The sequence below is a fragment of the Rutidosis leptorrhynchoides genome, chromosome 10 (assembly GCF_046630445.1).
Source record: "Rutidosis leptorrhynchoides isolate AG116_Rl617_1_P2 chromosome 10, CSIRO_AGI_Rlap_v1, whole genome shotgun sequence".
Lineage (NCBI taxonomy): Eukaryota > Viridiplantae > Streptophyta > Magnoliopsida > Asterales > Asteraceae > Rutidosis > Rutidosis leptorrhynchoides.
Genome location: NC_092342.1, coordinates 51923724 through 51947580, shown reverse-complemented (window position 1 = coordinate 51947580; position 23857 = coordinate 51923724). Strand labels below are relative to the sequence as shown.

General features: G+C 30.6%; 2 protein-coding genes across 4 annotated transcripts; one reads left to right on the top strand and one right to left on the bottom strand.

Moving 5' to 3' along the window:
* The first annotated feature begins 15580 nt into the window (after positions 1–15580).
* On the top strand, positions 15581–19646 carry LOC139871704 (ABSCISIC ACID-INSENSITIVE 5-like protein 3). 3 transcript variants are annotated; one of them, XM_071859434.1, is made up of 4 exons: positions 15581–15732; positions 15839–16758; positions 16854–16925; positions 19169–19646. In XM_071859434.1, exons 2-4 carry the CDS (start codon positions 15967–15969, stop codon positions 19247–19249), a joined length of 945 nt encoding a protein of 314 aa, XP_071715535.1. In that variant the 5' UTR covers positions 15581–15732; positions 15839–15966; the 3' UTR covers positions 19250–19646. The 3 variants fall into 3 exon arrangements, with proteins under 3 accessions (XP_071715535.1, XP_071715534.1, XP_071715536.1); XM_071859435.1 differs by having other exon boundaries at positions 15615–15732; positions 15842–16758; XM_071859433.1 differs by having other exon boundaries at positions 15606–16758.
* A 639-nt stretch (positions 19647–20285) lies between these two features.
* On the bottom strand, positions 20286–23545 carry LOC139872348 (probable protein S-acyltransferase 4). Its single transcript, XM_071860201.1, has 5 exons — positions 23489–23545; positions 22703–22897; positions 22190–22498; positions 21274–21495; positions 20286–20720 (listed from the first exon to the last, which is right to left on the bottom strand). Exons 1-5 carry the CDS (start codon positions 23543–23545, stop codon positions 20286–20288), a joined length of 1218 nt encoding a protein of 405 aa, XP_071716302.1.
* Between the last annotated feature and the right edge of the window lie 312 nt (positions 23546–23857).

Below are 23857 nucleotides of genomic sequence, written 5' to 3'. Positions count from 1 at the left end.
TCACTCAGGTGGTGAATAATAGCTCTAGGTGTTGATCTAATCACACTTGATTTAGTTGTGGTTTGACTAAATTAATCAAAAAAAACTTAACCTATTCACTAGAGGGTTTGATTCACTTATTCCGCCATTGTGTGAGTTAAATCTGTTAATTTCTAAGTTCCTAGTCATGTTTCATCACCTTCTATTCTTTCCCCCTCAACTCATATTTTAAAGTATTCATCAATATGCTCCATCCAGTTCTGATTCTCGATATACTTCTAACTTTTATATCGGTCATTCTTCTTTTTCATCTACCGCCGGAAGAATCTATTTACTTCTACTATACTCTTGGGTTTATAGTGTTTCTAGTTCTCTCGTTTCTTTATATTACTATATGCATCGATATATATGGTTTATAATTTCTGGTTTATCGTTGGGCTTTATATGTTCCCTTATATTTCAAAGTCTCTGCTTCTGTCTTCTATAATCATTATCATTCACAGTTAATCTCTTTTATTTGCTGCAATTTATACCCCAATTTCTATTTCAGAGTTTTGTCCTTTTGTTTCTTCTTCTTGCGATTAAGCACCGCTTGTAATGGTCAAGAATTCACAGATATGAATTTCGGAATGAACATTGTTAATATTCTAGGAAGGAAATTATGATGGCACGATCTTGACTTGTCAAATTACTAGAATACCTTGGAAAAGGCCGAATCATCAAGAAATATTTTCTTGATATTTTAGAGGTTAAATAGAATACAAGAGTCGTATAACATGGCACATGATGATATTATGATATGTGAATCATCACGTTCCATTTAGAAACTCAGCATGACTTACTGTAATATAATCACGTTGATCAAGTGTCATTATATTATACTAATTCATGCTTCAGTTCCCAACACTACTTCAAAATATTCCTATTTTAAACTTGAATGTTTCAGAATTTAGAAACTAAAATAGTTTCTTTTATGATGTAATACAGATAGTGCGAAGAGGTAAATGATTTCAAATAAGAAAAATTAAGAAAATATCTTCAGAAATATGGAGGATATTTATAATGAAAAATATGATGATATTTTAGAATTTCTAATATCAGAGGATGATGAAGAATATTGTTCGCAGGGGTTTAGAGTCAGGAGCAAGGCATTCGTTAATGACTTCAGCAGGTACTGAATCATTTGGATCCTTTGAAGTCAGGTTCAGTCTTTGTAATTTGTCCAAAGCCTCCTTCCTACTTTGCTCAATCCGTTTTCCAGTTCCAAAACTTCTCTTTTTCTGCGCTTTGCCAGCACACTTCATCATTATCATCCAGCTTTTACCGTTTAAAGTCGTTTTTAGTTTTTGCTGCTTCATCAGCATTTTTTCCATTTTCGGAGAACCAATTCTTAGTTCGGAGTGTTTTTCAGAAACTTCACATTCAAATTAAGTCCAGAAGATAGACGTTATATATACACATATAACTGTTGGCGTAGACATGCTGCGAGATTTCAAAATACTGATTGCTAATTCCCAATGATTCGTATGGCAATTCTCATTACAAGATGCGAATGAGTAAATGATGGGGTTTCAATAAATAATTATAATGACTTTTTGGAGAGGCTAAAGTCAAAGGGTAATGAAGTTGTTGGTACATCTGCTAATAATGTGGTGGAATGTAAAAGGTTCCCTGGTAACGATGGTGTATATCTTAAGGTTATAATAAGGTTAGTCTGACTGAAAAGTTAAAGTTGACTTGCTGGAGCTGTGACAAAACTGGCTACTTTGAATAGGAGTCGCAAAGTTATTTTTGCTAATAAATGCTAAAGAATCTGACGCGGATACGTTGTTTAAACTTTTACTTTGGTTTCAAGAGTTTTTCGGGTACATAACTATGGGTAACATGTGGTTGGATCATCATCTCGATTGCTCATCATTCGAAGTGTCTTCAGAAATTTTCGAAGGGTTTGAACACAGATTGTAATCGTTAACATACATTTGATGTTCTAACATAGTTTTGAAGTCAAAATATAGCTTGTGAAAGATGTAAGGATCTAAGAGTGATGATTTTGGTCATATCTCGAGTTGAATTTTGAGATTTCAAAATCAGAATATGTAATTAAATTTTGAATGAGTATGGTTGTTTTGATTTCTATAAAAGAATGTATATTGTTGTGAAAGTAGGGAGTATAATGGATGATTTGCTGAATCAGATTCGAAGAATGTAATATATTATTTGTGAATTTATATATCTCTCGGGTATTACCTACCCGTTAAAAAAAAAAATTTCACAATTAATATTTTGTACAAAAGAATTTTATTACAGTCTTTATGAAAATATATATATATGTATATTTTCTTCAGATGTAACATAGATTTAATGAGTTAATGTTAAATTAAACTCATTTGATTTACGGTTGAAACTAGAATTTAATAATCCCTAAAGGCTTTAAAAAGTACATAACTTTTACGCAGTATTTCTTTAATGACATTGAAATTATGAATCAATACTTCGTTATTTATTGATGTATGATGTTCGGTTCGTGGAATTCTTGTGAATTTCGCAAAGTACGAATAATGTTATCTGAAAAGTTTCGGGTACATCGATGATGAAAGTGTAAAATCAAATATATACTTGATTTATTATGAATTGGAATTTGTTGAATTGCGACAGAGATTGTAGTTAACGCTGGTTAAGTTGCGACCGAAGGACGTACATTATTGCATATTTGTAATATGAATTAACCGAGTAGTTAAGATTCACACACAATAGTTTAGCACGGAAAGATTTATTTCAAAATATATATATATATATATATATATATATATATATATATATATATATATATATATATGTATATATATAATATACATATAATTTCTTCAGAGGGAATGAGTTAATTCTTCATAACTCGTTGATACAATATATACGTTATTGATTCGTAATGATGTCCACAGTGATTCTTGAACTGACGGAGTTTGTGATGTTATCGGTGTTGTTGATTCGGATGTTGACTGTACTGACGATGCTGGTAACTCTGACGGTACTGCTGATGCTGTTGGTAAAGCAAGTTTAGCTTGTTAATCACACACCATTTTTGTCAGGGTTTCTACTCTTCCTTCTATCATTTTTGGTTCGCTTAACTGATTTATGGTTAGGGCTAGATTAGATAATCTCTAAGACTTTAGAGATTACATAATCGCCGCGGAATGTTTCTCCAATGAAGTTATGAATTAATACTTAGTCAGTTATTGTTGTTGGTACTCCTTGGTATCTATGGTGCGTATGACGTTGATGCTCGTGGGACAGATTGTGAAGTTGAGGTTTACGACGCGGTTGTGGGTGGAGGTGGTAATGGTACTGTTGGCGTTGATGATGGTGGTACTGGTTATGCTGCTGATGCTGCTGCTGGTGTTTGTAATCTATGCACCATATTCTCCAAAGCCACTACCCGAGCACGAAGCTCGTTGACTTCTTCTATTACACCGGGGTGATTGTCGGTTCGGACGAGCGGATAAATAAAATATAAAATTTGATGTAATATATAATCATGACGAGATACTCTGGAAATGAGCGAGAACATGGTGTTTCGGACAGGTTCGCCGGTAAGTGCTTCAAGTTCTTTGTCAAGAGGGCAATGTGGTGGATGGAAGGGATCACCTTCTTCTTGTCTCCAATGATTGAGGAGGCTACGAACCCATCCCCAATTCATCCAGAATAGGTGATGACTGATTGGTTGATCTATTCCGGTCACACTGCTTTCGGAGCTTGAATGGGATTCCATTTCGGAATCTGAGTGACTTGAACTGATGAAGAATTCCATTTCGTACGATTGGATAAAGGATTTTTTTTTCGATATGAAATAATTTTGGCTAACGGATGGTATTCTAATTACATAGAATATATATATATATATATATATATATATATATATATATATATATATATATATATATATATATATCAAAAGATTCCGTAGATTACGGAGGACTTTGCGGGATATGTCAGGCAAAGGTTAAAGTAACAGATACGATAAGATATGATTTAGCAGATATGCTAAGATATGAATTTTTGTCTATACACTATTCATGCAATCAATGCAGCAAGACGTGTCTTAGACTAAAAATGATAAGCAGGTAATTTTCTGAGGATGATAAGTAGTTAATTTTCGACACAAAATGATAAGCAAAACTTTTGACATGCAGACACGGTCGAAGTCCAGACTCAGTAATGCATCCTATCGACTTATCAGTTAGACACACTAATGCAGACCTGGTTCGCTAAGACCACCGCTCTGATACCAACTGAAAGGACCCGTTCATATACATTATAAACGATTCACAATAGTTGATTACATTGCGAGGTATTTGACCTCTATATGATACATTTTACAAACATTGCATTCGTTTTTAAAAGACAATCTTTCTTTACATCGAAAATTGACAGGCATGCATACCATTTCATAATATCCACTATCTAACTATAAATTGATTTAATAATAATCTTTGATGAACTCAATGACTCGAATGCAACGTTCTTTGAAATATGCTATGATAGACTACAAGTAATATCTTTAAAATGAGCAAATGCACAGCGGAAGATTTCTTTAACACCTGAGAATAAACATGCTTTAAAGTGTCAACTAAAAGGTTGGTGAGTTCATTAGTTTATCATAATCATTTATTTCCATCATTTTAATAGACCACAAGAATTTCATTTCCAGTTCTCATAAATATACGTCTCATGCATAGAGACAAAAATAATCATTCATATGGTGAATACCTGGTAACCGACATTAACTAGATACATATAAGAATATCCCCTATCATTCCGGGATCCTCCTTCGGACATGATATAAATTTCGAAGTACTAAAGCATCCGGTACTTTGGATGGGGTTTGTTAGGCCCAATAGATCTATCTTTAGGATTCGCGTCAATTAGGGTGTCTGTTCCCTAATTCTTAGATTACCAGACTTTAATAAAAAGGGGCATATTCGATTCGATAATTCAACCATAGAATGTAGTTTCAATTACTTGTGTCTATTTTGTCAAACATTTATAAAAGCGCATGTATTCTCAGTCCCAAAAATATAAAGGGTAAAAAGGCAAATGAAACTCACCATACTGTATTTCATAGTAAAAATACATATAACGTCATTGAACAAGTGCAAGGTTGGCCTCGGATTCACAAACCTAAATTAATTATATATATTTATGTGTTGGTCAATATTTGTCTAACAAATTAGGTCAAGTCATAGTGTACCACAATCCTAATGCTCGAGACTAATATGCAAAAGTCAACAAAAGTAAATTTAACTCAAAATAATTTCCAAAAATCTATACATGATTAATATATAGTTTAAATATCGTTGTTTTATATTTTTAAATATTTTTAAAAGATTTATTAGAGTAAATAATATAATTTATTTATTAATAAATAAAATTTTATATTAAATTTATATAATAAAATATACTTTTATATATATTAAGTAATAAAATTTATAGGGTTCATTTAATATCATAAAGATAATATGATAGGTATTATTAAAGTAAGTTATTACACGTAGTAAAATATGTTTGTATCACATATTTATTTTATAAAATAATATCTATAATGATAGTAAGTAAAAGTTGTATTATTTTGTAATAATTATTATTATTATTATAAAAATATCAATATTTATAATTACTAAGATGACGTTATGATAAAACGATAATTCTAATTATGATAACCTTAATATTTACGATAATTTTTGATATTATCTTTAAAATAATAATTCTATTTAAAATAATAATAATAATAATGATATTTTATAGTAACAATGACATTTCTATTAAAATGATAATTTTTGTTAAAATGATAGTTTTAATACTAACGATACTTTTAATAATAATAGTAATGATAAAAAATAATAAGAACGATAATTTTATCTAAATCAATATCTTATAATATTTTAATTTCATCATGATACTATTACCCATTATTTCCTAATTTTTTCGTTTAATAGCTTTTAATCGTCTTTTATATCGTGTTCATAATAATGATAATAATAGTAATCAAAATAATTAGGTGTTACAAATATTTGTTTTAATTACACTAATATTAATAATGATAGTTACTATAACATTATTAACGATAATACTAATAATTATCTTAATGATAATATAGTAATAATAATAATAACAATAACAATAACCATTTTTAAATAATGATATATATATTAATAATGATAATAATAATAATAATACCAATAATAATAATAATAATAATAATAATAATAATTGGATAATAATAATAATAATAATACTAATTATAACTTTAACGATAATAACGATAGTAATAATAAAAAAAATAACAATTTTTAATGATAAATCCCTTTTATTGATAAAGATAATAATAATAATGATAATAATAAGATAAAACTAGAACGACGATAAAAACGACGATAATAATAATCATTTTTAATAAAAATATCGAAAATTCAATTGATTATAACTTCTAATCCGTTCATCGAAACCATTCGATATCTAAAAGAAAAGTTCTTAATTTTTCGCTAGCTTTCCAAGGACATGCATATCTTATACCTTATCTCAACCACAAGTGTAACTAATTCAACATTATATCAAAAGTACAAGTATGCATAATCCTAAATACTCGAGCACTAGTCAGGGATACACTATTAGTATGTAAAAGTTAAATTATGAGTACTCACGTATCAATATTGAGATTCAATATTGCAGAAAAGGTACGTAGACGCGACGAAAATGATAAACACTATATTGACCTCACGAGCATACCCATGAACCATACTCAATCACCTCCATAGCTATAACCCATAATTTCCTTAATCCTATCCCACTCGAAAAACAATTTCGAAATCACTCGGACAGCACTCCGTCGTAATATTTTATGTATACTAATAATATCTTGAAATAATACGGAGTAAATATATATATGTAAATCGATTGAGAGAGTTTAGAGAAAAATATTTTCAAGTTTCTATGAAATAATGAAACATATTGAATTCTATTTATAATAGATTTTTGAATTATTAAAGTGAATTATTAAAGTATGAATTATTAAAGTGAATTATTAAAGTATGAATTATTAAAGTGAATTATTAAAGTATGAATTATTAAAGTGAATTATTAAAGTATGAATTATTAAAGTGATTATTAAAGTTAAAGTAAAGTAAAAATAAAGTAAAGGTAAAGTTTAAGTATAGTAAAAGTATAAAACTATGTACGTATAATACGCGTATAAATATATAATATTAATTTAAATCGTTATATATATTTAATAAAATAAAATATAAATATCGTTATCTTTATCATACTAGTTAAGTAATGAGTTGTCAAAAGTGGTTCTAGATATTTATAAAAGTTATATACGTTTTAATAATAAAGTTCTTTTTAAACTGAAAACGTTTTTGTACGTTTGAAACTAAATAGATCAATCGAGTCTTTATGAGATTCAATCTTCCACTATCCTTTGTCTAGTTCTCAATGATTGACAATTTGTTCTTATTTATAAATCACTTTACCATTTTCCGAATATTGTTAAAATGGAAAGATTTCTCAAATCAACGTGGGCCTTTCAACAGAGACTTGTAATCATAATTCAATATATCTGATAATTCAATCATTTGATCTTATCTTCTAATTCCATTGATAAACATTTTGAAACAGATACAATCATATAAAGTATTTAATCTAATATTTTGTTTACGTTTCAAGTTATAATATATATACACATATACATATATAATCATATTCGTTTAATGGTTCGTGAATCGTTGGAACTTGGTCGAGGTTGAATGAATGTATGAACATAGTTTAAAATTCTTGAAATTTAACTTAACAAATATTGCTTATCGTGTCGGAAGCATATAAAGATTAAAGTTTAAATTTGGTTGGAAATTTTCGGGTTGTCACATGTTAGGCCCAATAGATCTATCTTTAGGATTCGCGTCAATTAGGGTGTCTGTTCCCTAATTCTTAGATTACCAGACTTAATAAAAAGGGGCATATTCGATTTCGATAATTCAACCATAGAATGTAGTTTCACGTACTTGTGTCTATTTTGTAAATCATTTATAAAACCTGCATGTATTCTCATCCCAAAAAATATTAGATTTTAAAAGTGGGACTATAACTCACTTTCACATATTTTTACTTCGTCGGGAAGTAAGACTTGGCCACTGGTTGATTCACGAACCTATAACAATATATACATATATATCAAAGTATGTTCAAAATATATTTACAACACTTTTAATATATTTTGATGTTTTAAGTTTATTAAGTCAGCTGTCCTCGTTAGTAACCTACAACTAGTTGTCCACAGTTAGATGTACAGAAATAAATTGATAAATATTATCTTGAATCAATCCACGACCCAGTGTATACGTATCTCAGTATTGATCAAAACTCAAACTATGTATATTTTGGAATCAACCTCAACCCTGTATAGCTAACTCCAACATTCACATATAGAGTGTCTATGGTTGTTCCGAAATATATATAGATGTGTCGACATGATAGGTCGAAACATTGTATACGTGTCTATGGTATCTCAAGATTACATAATATACAATACAAGTTGATTAAGTTATGGTTGGAATAGATTTGTTACCAATTTTCACGTAGCTAAAATGAGAAAAATTATCCAATCTTGTTTTACCCATAACTTCTTCATTTTAAATCCGTTTTGAGTGAATCAAATTGCTATGGTTTCATATTGAACTCTATTTTATGAATCTAAACAGAAAAATTATAGGTTTATAGTCGGAAAAATAAGTTACAAGTCGTTTTTGTAAAGGTAGTCATTTCAGTCGAAAGAACGACGTCTAGATGACCATTTTAGAAAACATACTTCCACTTTGAGTTTAACCATAATTTTTGGATATAGTTTCATGTTCATAATAAAAATCATTTTCTCAGAATAACAACTTTTAAATCAAAGTTTATCATAGTTTTTAATTAACTAACCCAAAACAGCCCGCGGTGTTACTACGACGGCGTAAATCCGGTTTTACGGTGTTTTTCGTGTTTCCAGGTTTTAAATCATTAAGTTAGCATATCATATATATATATATAGAACATGTGTTTAGTTGATTTTAAAAGTCAAGTTAGAAGGATTAACTTTTATTTGCGAACAAGTTTAGAATTAACTAAACTATGTTCTAGTGATTACAAGTTTAAACCTTCGAATAAGATAGCTTTATATGTATGAATCGAATGATGTTATGAACATCATTACTACCTTAAGTTCCTTGGATAAACCTACTGGAAAATTCCAGAGAAAAATGGATCTAGCTTCAACGGATCCTTGGATGGCTCGAAGTTCTTGAAGCAGAATCATGACACGAAAACAAGTTCAAGTAAGATCATCACTTGAAATAAGATTGTTATAGTTATAGAAATTGAACCAAAGTTTGAATATGATTATTACCTTGTATTAGAATGATAACCTACTGTAAGAAACAAAGATTTCTTGAGGTTGGATGATCCCCTTACAAGATTGGAAGTGAGCTAGCAAACTTGAAAGTATTCTTGATTTTATGTAACTAGAACTTGTAGAATTTATGAAGAACACTTAGAACTTGAAGATAGAACTTGAGAGAGATCAATTAGATAAAGAAAATTGAAGAATGAAAGTGTTTGTAGGTGTTTTTGGTCGTTGGTGTATGGATTAGATATAAAGGATATGTAATTTTGTTTTCATGTAAATAAGTCATGAATGATTACTCATATTTTTGTAATTTTATGAGATATTTCATGCTAGTTGCCAAATGATGGTTCCCACATGTGTTAGGTGACTCACATGGGCTGCTAAGAGCTGATCATTGGAGTGTATATGCCAATAGTACATACATCTAAAAGCTGTGTATTGTACGAGTACGAATACGGGTGCATACGAGTAGAATTGTTGATGAAACTGAACGAGGATGTAATTGTAAGCATTTTTGTTAAGTAGAAGTATTTTGATAAGTGTATTTAAGTCTTTCAAAAGTGTATAAATACATATTAAAACACTACATGTATATACATTTTAACTGAGTCGTTAAGTCATCGTTAGTCGTTACATGTAAGTGTTGTTTTGAAACCTTTAGGTTAACGATCTTGTTAAATGTTGTTAACCCAATGTTTATAATATCAAATGAGATTTTAAATTATTATATTATCATGATATTATCATGTATGAATATCTCTTAATATGATATATATACATTAAATGTCTTTACAACGATAATCGTTACATATATGTCTCGTTTAAAAATCATTAAGTTAGTAGTCTTGTTTTTACATATGTAGTTCATTGTTAATATACTTAATGATATGTTTACTTATCATAGTATCATGTTAACTATATATATATCCATATATATGTCATCATATAGTTTTTACAAGTTTTAACGTTCGAGAATCACCGGTCAACTTGGGTGGTCAATTGTCTATATGAAACATATTTCAATTAATCAAGTCTTAACAAGTTTGATTGCTTAACATGTTGGAAACATTTAATCATATAAATATCAATCTCAATTAATATATATAAACATGGAAAAGTTCGGGTCACTACAATCGAAACCATTCGATATCTAAAGGAAAAGTTCTTAATTTTTTGCTAGCTTTCCAAGGACATGCATATCTTATACCTTATCTCAATCGCAAGTGTAACTAATTCAATATTCAACCTAACCTGTCTAAGGGCAATATCAAAAGTACAAGCATGCATAATCCTAAATACTCGAGCACTAGTCAGGGATACACTATTAGTATGTAAAAGTTAAATTATGAGTACTCACGTATCAATATTGAGATTCAATATTGCAGGAAAGGTACGTAGACGCCACGGAAATGATAAACACTATATTGACCTCACGAGCATATCCATGAACCATACTCAATCACCTCCATAGCTATAACCCATAATTTCCTTAATCCTATCCTACTCGAAAAACAATTTCGAAATCACTCGGACAGCACTCCGTCGTAATATTTTATGTATACTAATAATATCTTGAAATAATACGGAGTAAATATATATATGTAAATTGATTGAGAGAGTTTAGAAAAAAATATTTTTAAGTTTCTATGAAATAATGAAACCTATTGAATTCTATTTATAATAGATTTTTGAATTATTAAAGTGAATTATTAAAGTATTAATTATTAAAGTGAATTATTAAAGTATGAATTATTAAAGTGAATTATTAAAGTATGAATTATTAAAATGAATTATTAAAGTATGAATTATTAAAGTGAATTATTAAAGTATGAATTATTAAAGTGAATTATTAAAGTTAAAGTAAAGTAAAAATAAAGTAAATGTAAAGTTTAAGAATAGTAAAAGTATAAAACTATGTACGTATAATACGCGTATAAATATATATAATATTAATTTAAATCGTTATATATATTTAATAAAATAAAATATAAATATCGTTATCTTTATCATACTAGTTAAGTAATGAGTTGTCAAAAGTGGTTCTAGATATTTATAAAAGTTATATACGTTTTAATAATAAAGTTCTTTTTAAACTGAAAACGTTTTTGTACGTTTGAAACTAAATAGATCAATCGAGTCTTTATGAGATTCAATCTTCCACTATCCTTTGTCTAGTTCTCAATGATTGACAATTTGTTCTTATTTATAAATCACTTTACCATTTTCCGAATATTGTTAAAATGGAAAGATTTCTCAAATCAACGTGGGTCTTTCAACAGAGACTTGTAATCATAATTCAATATATCTGATAATTCAATCATTTGATCTTATCTTCTAATTTCATTGATAAACATTTTGAAACAGATACAATCATATAAAGTATTTAATCTAATATTTTGTTTACGTTTCAAGTTATAATATATATACACATATACATATATAATCATATTCGTTTAATGGTTCGTGAATCGTTGGAACTTGGTCGAGGTTGAATGAATGTATGAACATAGTTTAAAATTCTTGCAATTTAACTTAACAAATATTGCTTATCGTGTCGGAAACATATAAAGATTAAAGTTTAAATTTGGTTGAAAATTTCCGGGTTGTCACACTAAATGCAGTAAATTTTGCTTATTTAAGATAATATAAATGACCTATCCTCTATGTTTAACTTTCTTATCATATGACAAATTGGTTTCCATCACATGCAAGACTATTTGTAGTGTGTTTGTTGGAAGGATGGGTGCTCCAAAGACTCCCCAACATGCCATTGGGCGTGCTCGGTAGTGGCGGAACTAGGATTATTTTTCACCGGGAGCAAAAAAAAATTAAAATTGTAGCAATTTTTTTGAATAAAATATGAAGGTTTTGGGGCAAAAAATGAGGTTTTTAGGCAAATTATGAAGGTTTTTAGGCAAAAATTGAAGGTTTTGGGCAAAGTTTGAAAATTTTGGGGCAAAAGTTGAAGAATTTTGGGCAAAATTTGAAAATTTTGAGGCAAAAGAAATCCACTGGGGACACAGTCGAAAAAATCCCTGCCCCCAAGTAGTTTTGCCCTTGGTGCTCGATGCACATTGTTGTGGCGTGCTTTATATAAGTACGTGTAAATTTTGAGGCGTTTTGTGTTATATATATATATATATATATATATATATATATATATATATATATATATATATATATATATATATATATATATATATATATATATAGTGGTAGGATCAAGAGGGAAGTAACCATTCGGGGGGAAGCGGGGGGAAGCAAAAAAAAAATTTTCTTCGTTTTTTGAAAAAACTTTGTTCACGAACATTATAGATGAGATGAAAATATGAACATTTAGTAGAGACACTTTGTGATAAATGTTTTTATTTTGGCGGGAAAACGCTCGAAGAAGTAATATATAACAATTATCGTGTTTTTCGAGCGTATTTTGAGGTTTTAGCTATTGGGGTTTAGATATTAGGGTTTAGATATTAGGGTTTATAGGGTTTAGATATTAGGGTTTAGAAATTTAGGGTTTAGGGTTTAGATTTAAGATTTAGATTGAGTTTTTAACACGAACGGTTTAGAGTTTAGGGTTTAGGGTTTAGGGTTTGGTGTTTTGGGTTTATGGAATAAACCCAAAACACCAAACCCTAAACCCTAAACTCTAAATCGGGCTAAATTTTACTTCACAAAACATGAAGAAAAAAAAAACGTTCATATTCTTCACGAACAATATTATCTTTAATGTTATTTTTGTCGATCGTTTTCCCGCCTAAATAATAACATTCATCACGAAGTGTCTTTTCTAAATGTTTATATTTTCGTGTGATCTTGATGTCGGAAAAAAAAATCTAAAAAAACGAAAAAAAAAAAAATAATTTTTTGCTTTCCCCGCTTCCCCCCGATTGGTTACTTCCCTATTGATCCTGCCCCCTATATATATATATATATATATATATATATATATATATATATATATATATATATATATATATATATATATATATATATATATATATATATATATATATATATATATATATATATATATATATATATATTACTTTTTTTTAATTAACTTTAAATATTACCTTGACAAATCACCCAATTCCCTCCTTCTAACACCTCCCCATTACTTTCTTTCATACACCTTTGCCATGTCGCATAATCTTAAAAAACATACACATTGTCATGTTACTGTCACTATAATAAATAACCGCTTTTCTAAAAAAAAAAATTATTACAAATAACCTAAGAAGTTACTCATAAGTCAGGACACATATGGGTAAGTAAGCATCAAGACATTATGACATATTGAAGTGTGATATGTCATTCGAAAGTTATGAATAAAACTATAAATTAGAGTGTTAACGAAAAATTAAAACACAATTAGGTATATTATAGTTACTAGTGAAATGACCCGTGGAATCACGGGTTTGTTTAAACAAAACAATTTAATGATATATTTTAGGTATTAAGTGAATTTAAACGCTAAAGTTATTTAGTTTAATGACCCGGCGAATTCTGACTAAGAAACTTCTCGTTGTTTTTACAAACACATTGATGTACTTAACTTGGTCGGAATAAATGAACTACATTTATTCTCTCACCGTCATCTTCCAATTTTCATCACAATTACTATTTTCCTTGTCATAAAAGTCTACATTAGAACCTTTTATTGAGATGTGTATTTCGCATACATATATAACGTAATTAATCTCGTAAAGAGAACTCATATTTAAATTTAAATAATAATATAATAATAATTAAAAATTAATGAGAGTAAAAAAAATTTCCGAAAAACATGAAATAAATAAATAATTAGGTTTAATTCAATTAGTTATTAATTAGATTAATGACATCACCTTAAGGGCTTAGATTTTTTTCTTTTTCTTTTTAATTTTTTCTTAACAAAGGAATTAGCCTAATAATGACATCATCGTTATAGGATTTTAGTAGAAACTATAGATAGATGTTAAAATGGGCTTAACTAGTTGTGGAGCCCTCGCTTCGCGCCGAGAGCTCCGTTTTGAATGCGAGTTAAAAAAAAGTCTTGATCTATTTTGTAAAAAAAAAAATTTTCGACATTTAACATTGAAGGGTTGTTCCTTCTGTGAAAGTTGCTTCTTTTAGCGTTCGGTTTTTTATTTTTTATTTTTTAAAAGTTAGTTGATCTATTTTGTAAAAAAAAATATTTTTCGACATCTTTTGGTAGCATTGAAAGGTTGTTCATTTTATGAAAGTTGCTTCTTTTATCGTTGAGGAAGGAAAAAAAAAATTAGTTGCTTTTTTTGTAAAAAAGAATTTTTTTGACATCTTTTATTAACATTGAAGGGTTGGTTTTTTTATGAAAGTTGCTTCTTTTATCGTTAGGGAAAAAAAAAAAACTGTAGCACAAATAGTAGTATTCATGGCAGAAAAGACAAATTTTGTCTAAAGTAATATGTAAATGTAAATATGTCTGACTACCGACTACTTATTAATCTTAACAAAAAGAGTTCATCTAAAATAATCTTAAAAAACTTTTGTTGTAGCTTAATTGGTAGTGGTCTAATATTTTTTGGTAGAGGTCAAGAATTCGACTTTCGGAGTCTACAACATTGCACACAAGGTTATTTTCTGACTTTGAAATTCACTCAAGGTAACCTTTCGCACATTGCGTTGCAGGGGGCATCGGGAGGGGGATTACTGCCCATGCCCTCGGATCGGTCCGGATTTCCTCCAGAACAGCAGTTGAGAACGGATTATGCAACTGTGGAAGATGATCGCGTAGGTGATTTAATCCGGGTGATTCATGCTAATGTTATGTTCAAAAGAAAAAAAAATTAGAAAATTTCTAATGACAGCCCTAAGGGCTGTCTTTAAGTCATTCAGACATGCATTAAACAATTATACACTCAATATAACTACCAACTTCCTGCAGAAAACTACCTCCATGTACTACTTATTTATGCATATAATTATTTCTTAATGACAACCCTTAGAGTTGTCATTAAAAAAGTTCATTAACATAAAAAGGCGTATTATAATTAATAAAGTGGTTATTAGGAAGTTAGTGTAGTGATTATATGTAAGCTACAACAATTTATATTTATATTTATAAACATGTCTAAAGTTACATGTTATCAAATGTTGCGATTTCTTGAAATACAAAAGAATTATTCGTTTTCTAGTTTTATTTTTATTTTTATTTTAATTTTAATTTTAATTTTAATTGTTCTTCGACCTTCACCACAGGCATAGCCACCATACCACTGCTGCATGGAAGAATAAAAAACCTAAAATTCAACTTCCGTACACCATTTCTTCAATCTCCAAGCTTTTAATTCCAAGTGAGTTCCTCATAATCTTTCATCGATCGCACGTATTTCTCATAATTACTCACGCTTCCATTTGACCTAATTTCTGAAATTATTATCATGCAACTTTGATTTACAGCAGTTCGTTACACGATTCATACAATGATTTCAGTTTCGTTGCTGATTAAATTAGGGTTTCGATGATTTAATTGATACTATTTGGAGTTTGATTTGTGAAATTAGTATCTAATTAGGGTTTTTTAGTGTATGGGGACTCGAACAATGGGTGGAACACAAAGAATGGATGGATTGTTATCAAGGCAAGGTTCTTTATATAACCTAACATTAGATGAAGTTCAACAACAGTTAGGGGATTTAGGTAAACCTTTTAGTAGTATGAATCTAGATGAGCTTCTTAAAACTGTTTATAATGCTGAAGCTAATCATGGAATGAGTAGTAAACAGCCGGATTATACCGAGCTTCCTCATCGTGGTTCGGTTTCGTCGTCGGAGTTGAGGAAGAAGACGGTTGATGAAGTGTGGAATGATATCCAATTAGGTCAAAAAATGAAGAAGAATGAAGGTGATGATAATGGTAATAACAGTACTGATAATAATATTAATGAGATTAGTTTTAAGAATGGTGATAGGAAGAAAGGATCGACTCTTGGTGAGATGACACTTGAGGATTTTTTAGTGAAGGCAGGGGTGGTTGCTGAATCATCATCTGAGAAGAAAAACAATGAATTGAGTGTTGATGTACATGAAACACCATGGGTGAATTATCAGATGCCTATGGTTCAACAGCAAGGTTTGGTTATGGGAGGACATTATCCAGTTCAACAACCGGTTATGGGTTCTGGTTCTGGTTCTGGTAATGTTTTAATGGATGTGAGTTATATGTCACCTGCACCATTGATGGGGAGTTTATCGGATGCACATATGTCTGGACGAAAACGTTTTGCGTCTGGGGATGTGGTGGAGAAGACTGTTGAAAGGAGGCAAAAGAGGATGATTAAGAATCGGGAGTCTGCTGCACGATCACGAGCAAGAAAACAGGTATGATTTGTACTGTTATCTTTGATTTCAGTGGGGTGTTGTTTTCTTTTATTGTTGTTAAGGTGATTATGTAAGAGTGGTGTATGGTTGAATAGGCTTATACACATGAACTGGAGAACAAAGTTTCACGTTTGGAAGAGGAAAATGAAAGACTCAGGAGGCAGAAGGTATCTCTGTTTACTAAAATCCCTTATCTTTATTTCATTTTATATTTTATTATTGTATTTGTGAACCATAGTCAATAAAGATACCTCCTATTACTAGTTTTAAGGGATATTCTCTTTGTGATTACCGACATCTACTTATGTCTATTGATGGGCACATTAATACATAGATAGATATGTTTCTGGATACATAATGCACACATTGGTTGTGTAATTCTATATAACATACACACATATTTAATCTTTCTATGTATCATGCATTGCTATGCAGTTTGCCTCCCTATACTTTTTAAAAACAGATCCAGAACCATATTACTAGTCAGTATCCATCACCATCTTATGATCACATATCGTCGTAGTTGGTTTGTTCGATTATGGTTGTGGCCTCTTGGCTATAATTAAACCGCCAATTTTTATTTTAGCTATTTTGTTCAAGTTGGGATGAGTAGTTATAAATGAAATATGACATAAATGTTTAGTGTTACCATCAAGATCATATGCGAATGACAGTTCATCATTTTATCTTCTTATCACAGTAGTCTCTGTTTACTTATGCAGTTACATCTATATCGTTTATGAGACTAGAAATAACTAAATAGAATAATTTGCACCATACTGGTACCATTCACCTTGATAATTCTTTAGGCTTCTATCGAATAGTTACTTACATACCATACAGTGGCGGAACTTGAACCCGACCACAGATGGGGCGAGTGCAAAAATTTATTTAATTTTTCATTGAAGCTGGGGCGAACACTAAAAAAAACCTTATTTTTTAGTATAATTTTTTTTTTTTTAGTGTAAATTTTTTTAAAAAAAAATCCAGCTGGGGCGGATGCCCCGCCCTGTCTCCACAATGCTTCGCCCCTGGTATCATATGAAACCAATTAAAACTGTAAAGCTAGTTATTGCAAATGGCCTATGGTAAATCGCACGAGACGAGTCACGTCTATGCTATATCCAAAGGGATGATGTTATGATTAAGACTCTGTAACATATCATAGATTTTAGCATATCTTTAAAAAATATTTGTGAACATCTCCCCTGACTGTATAAAGAATCCTGTTGATAGTTGTAAAAGTTCTTGCTCAATAGACAATAGCTGTTAAGGGTTTTTCCCCCATCTAATTTCAATCATATATAACTAACCATTCGTCACATTTAGATATTCTGTACTGTAACTACACTTCTTGTTGCTTTTTTTCTTTATGAATCACCTATATTGGGGCTAATGGGATAGCAGAGTGGATACATATGATGGTTGGGAGGAGAATTAACTTATTTGTTGGTGCTCTAAAACCTTCAGTTTGTTCAAAATGACAATATTCAGTTATGGCATCCTTAATCCTGAAACTGTTTGTAAGTAATTATAATGGTACCAATAAAAAATATGTAGTTGTGGTTTTTTATATTGTAGTCCGTTTGTCTTTTAAAAACAAAAACAAATAGATAATGCTAATATTTAACCAACAGTATATCATAGTTTATATCCTCAACTACTGTTGACATGTTAAATAACATTTATTCCTTCTCAATTAGCAAAGTGTTTTAGCTAGATACAAAGTCGATATGATGATTGTTTTGGAAACATAACGTGTGAATGCTGATGTTATGCTTATCATACAGCAATATGATTTCTTAATCAGGTTCAGTTATATAGAAAAAAAGTACCGATTTTCCTCTGGATATTATGTTTGAATGTATATGTATTCATTCTCTTTCAGTAATCTAGACCGGTATGGTATACAATTTACCGTTTAGGTTCTTCTGCATGATGTCAATTTGACCTAAACTATATCCTTATATAATTAAAATCCGAAATCAAAACTCAAGTTAATTGTTCATTGGGAGATTTCCAAATAGTAGTTTTGAACCAGATTCTGTATTGCATTAAGTTTGAATTCTAGTATTCAACTTGTGTAATTCACAGTATCATCAAACTTCATCAGCTTGAATATAAAAACTCGATGTTCAGAAATATTGACTCTTTTGCTTAATGGTCGGAGCAATTCCTATACTACTGTCTTTTTTTTCTTTTCTTCTTTTTTTTTTTTTTTTTTTTTTTTTTTTTTTTAATTCTGATGCTTAGATAAACCATGTTTTAATTCTGATGTTTTGAGTCAACTCAACCCAAACCTTCTCGACCCTTCACAACAATATCCATGTTTACTTGTTACACAGATTGCACCGACCGTATAATATTTTTTTATCTATATCTGTGACCATGATAGTCTTTGTATTTGCAGGAATTAGAGAAGGTTCTACCTTGTGTACCTCCACCTGAACCGAAGTATCAGCTCCGAAGAACAACCTCAGCTTCTTTCTGACACAATCAATCATCATGTTAAGAAGGACTAATTAGTAGACACATTTGTTTCTTTTCTGGTGTTTGTTTTGCTGCCACAACTACTTATGACTATGGAGGAAAGATTTGTAGTAAACGTTAATTATTGCGTTGTTATCTTGGTCAGTGTGAACCTGTTTCATTGCAATGAAAGGGGAAAGGCATGTGCAGGTCATCCTTTTCAAAACAAGGAAGCATAAGTTTATCTTTGTTGTTTTATTTCTCCGTCGTGTCTGAAAGACATTATTTCCCGTGTTCTTTATGGTATGTAACAGATGGTTTGGTTTTAGTACTGTGTTGCTTATTTATTGTCTGACAATGGGCTTATGTACATTTGGATATTGTTCTTATAGTTTACAACTCTCAGTGTTCATTTTCTTTTCGGCGAAAAACTGAACTTTCTAAAAGAAGGAACACTTCTTGAATTTGATGTTCAATATGCAGAGTTCCTAATTAATGTATTTTCGAAAGTTTAACGAAAATAACAGTAACATAATATCCCATCTCAAACACATAAATGATTAGATTCAATCTTTTTTTTTTCTCTTCTGAACATCAGTTTGGGATCGCCCATAGGAATAAGCAAAAGGCGACTTTGGTGGATACTTCAGGTTAGGGATAAAATTAGATTCAATCTAATTAATCACACCAACAAGGAACTAAAGTAACACTTAATAAGGTTCCAGAGTTGATAAAGAGGAAAATTCAAAGAAATAAACTGCACTTAATTTTTTTGCTGCTAGTTTCTTATATTGGTTTGCAAAGAGAACAAATATACACCACAACTTAGTTTGATCTTTAAAAAAGGTTTCTTCTTTCATATCTTCTACCTTCAGAATGCGCCCCAAATTACAACTTCAAAAAAAGAAGGAAAAAAAAACTCCAAAGAATAAGTTGAACTCCACACCTGCAGAGTGTAGTTCTATCAGTTTATTTAATTTTAATTAGAGATAAAAACAAGCCCAAAATCGACTCGTTTAGCCATTACTATGTAAGAAGTAGAGGAAATTTAGTTACCTCTACACATAATGAATTGTTTCGGATTCATGAGTACTTTTTTCTTCATCGAGTTTTTCACGTTCACTAATGTCATCTTTATGTTCGAAATTAAACGGAGATGGTTGAACATACAACTCTACAATCCCATCTTTACTTTTCGAATCTCCCTCCAATTCATCGTAACGCAAATTCTGTAGAATTTCAGGAAGCGAAATGCCACTCGAGTCCACAAATTTACTTCCCATTTCAATGTCGATTTTTTCCTTTGAGCTACGAACGATATCTGAACTTGTTGCATCGATCATTATGCCTTCGTCTTCAGTCACAAACGACCGAAAATTATTCAATGAAGGAGGAATCTTTGATAAAAAAACATCTGCAAGGTTCCTTCTTATTCCTTGGTGATAAGGATTCTCTTTTTTATCATATCGGTATCGGAAATTTTCATACGTTGTCTGTACTAAGAACAAAGTTTTGTAAGTTTGAAAAATACAAAAGGTGTAACTTTGACCCATTGTCAAGTAAACTTGTGTAACTTTGACCCATTGTCAAGTAAACTTTCTACCCATTTACTTGACAATGGGTCAAATGGCATGGCTTTTACCTCTATCGGGTTAAATGGGTATATTCATAAACTTATATACAAGTAAAATGGGTCAAACATGTCAAATGAGCTCGGGGTTACCCAACGTATTACGCAAACGTATTAAACTGATTTTTTTTCGAACGGCAAGCTTTGCATCAGTGTATCATTTATTTCAATGACACTCATCATTTGCACACACACGCGTTCGGGAGGAAACCTGAATCAAATATCATTTTAGTAGTATAGTTTTTATAACTAAAGTCAACCCATACACCACTTTTAAGATACAAAAAATGACCCATTAGGATATGGATCCTCATTAAAAGCTACCTGTTTATCCTATTTGAATCATTACCCAACCACATAAAACTGGAATCAATTTATAATAATCATGTTTTACAATTTTGGATCGAGATTATCACCTGGTTTGAGCAAATGAGATAGAAGTGGAAAATGGTAAGCCCACCCACAAACCAAACGGTGATGAAGCAGTAAACGATGAGGAAATCAGACAGGATGTCGTTTGACATAGCCTTCAAAATACGATCGTTGCTTTGAGCAATGTGGACCCACGAAAAGGCGAAGACGTATATGCACAACATGGTTGATGTCGATATAAACATATAGAAGAACCTATAGTTACGCTGCGATAACATGAAGGTAATCGACGGAAATTGAGAAGCATGACATCGTACAAATGGAGGACCAACAAAAAGAAACTAATAAGGGTGGTATTAACGGGTCAAAATGTGTAACTAGTATGGGTCGAAATAGTCACGTTGGGCCCAAACACTATTTGTCCGAACTTTTAAGTATCATTATAAGTAATTAGTGTGTCAAACACTCATACAGTATATGATTACAAAAAAAACTGTATATTTCAATAATAATCTAACTGTTTGAATAGAAAGATTTAGCAGGTTTTACACATCGAAATACACATGACACAACTTCAACTCGCTCTTTACAATTATTTTTTAATTAAGAAATATAAGGGAACCGATATTAACCCATTCATAAGTAAATAGGTTTATACAACATATACCAGGCAAACGGGTCGGGTTGTATCAAGGATCAAACAGGTTTGGCTGGAAACGAGTCAGCTTTTAAAAAGGTCGAACGGGTTGGGTCGAGGCACGGGTCGGGTCGTGACTTGTTGGGTCGAGACCCATTTTTCATCTTAAATACTTGGGTCCAATGCGACTATTAACACTTGTAGTACAAATTAAACAACCTGTTATCAATCTGCTTGATACACCTATTTTGCTACATCTATGCGACTATGCACATTGAAAAAGCTCCTATATTTTTCATATTGTAAGACTATAAAAAACTTACTTGACCGATGCATTGACCGACCCATGGACAATGATGGTCAAATCTCTGAACACAGTTGTTGCAGATGGAGCAATGTGAGGCACGTGGGGGACGATAAAGCATACACGTGTCACAATATTTAACCTTAACCGTATGCCCATTTACGTTTACTTCTTTAGTTTTGGGTAATCTCATATGAGGAGTTCTATCGTTGACCCATTCCATTGAAGGAGTGTTCATATCAAACGCTTCTTCAGATTCAGGCGGTGTTGAGTTTCGTGGAATTATTCCTGGATCTCTACTCGACGTCAAATAAAGAAATAATATATCCTGTTGCCAATGAAAAAAAGTCAGAAACTTTTTTTACTGTTTGACCCGATCAAGACATGTTGATAAGTTTTTGGCTTTACCCATTTGACTTGTTAAAGATGAATAACAACCCAAATTGACATGTTCATTAAAAGTGGGCAAATTTGGCACCTTTACTTTAAAGAACACCCAAATAATTAAAAAGGAAATGCACAATTTGCTTACCAGAAAAGTGAGAGCTGCTGCAACAAACAACACAATGTACCAGAATCGATTATTGATGCTATCTTTCTCATTCTCACAGATAGTTTGGTAAACTCTAATACAGAACGATACAGCGGGTCCCACAACTAGGAGGACAGTAAGAAACAAAGAAGACACGTCCGGGCCAAAGATCAAACGTCCACCACAAAAGAATCTCTACAATCATTCAAACAAATCACAATTAGCTATCTAACACGTAGAAAACGGACATTATCATCATCATAACCTCAAACTATGAATTACAAAATTACCAATGTCCATGAATACAGATATTAATGAATCGCTACAATAGTATTTTTCTCAATTAATTGATCAAACTAACAATAAGGAATATCAATTACATATAATATTAAAATCATATCCATTATGTCATTTTGTTTCAGTTAATACCAAATCAACTAACAAAAAATGCAACTTTTCAACAAATAATTGTCGATCCGTGTATAATCATGTCACCAGTGAATCTTATGTAAATTATCACACCATAACTATTTAAATCATATACACTATATCATTTTGTTTCAGTTACAACCATAATTTACCAACAAAAAAATGTAACTTTTTGACAAACAAGTGTTGATCAGAGTATAAACATGTTATCAGTGAATCTTATGCAAATAATTGCACCATAACACCTAATTTGAAACCTCAATCAAGAAAACAATAACACACCAAAATCATTTCATTCATCATTAATAAAATCAAAGCAACAATTTTTATCAATTATATAACAAATTAAAAACTTACATTGCTTCCTTTCCAGACCTGATACAGTCTTTTCTGTTTTTCTTTCCTTTCTGCCATCATTATTAATTTTCCAAAAACTAAAATTTATGTATTAAACAATATAGAATCTTAAAATATTTTTGCTTTCTTTTTTAATCAACTCTAAACCCATTTGGAATTCATCAAAAAGATTGAATTTTTTGCATACCCTTTTGTTGATAAACATATAATTGGGACTACAAATGTAAAAATATATAAAAATACCAAGAAAATAGTTGCTCTGCTCGGTGAAAACTAAGTATTAGGTGATTGTGTTGAGTTTACAGCTATAGATACAGCTTCAATACACACAGTGACACACACACACACACAAACATACATTCCTTTTTA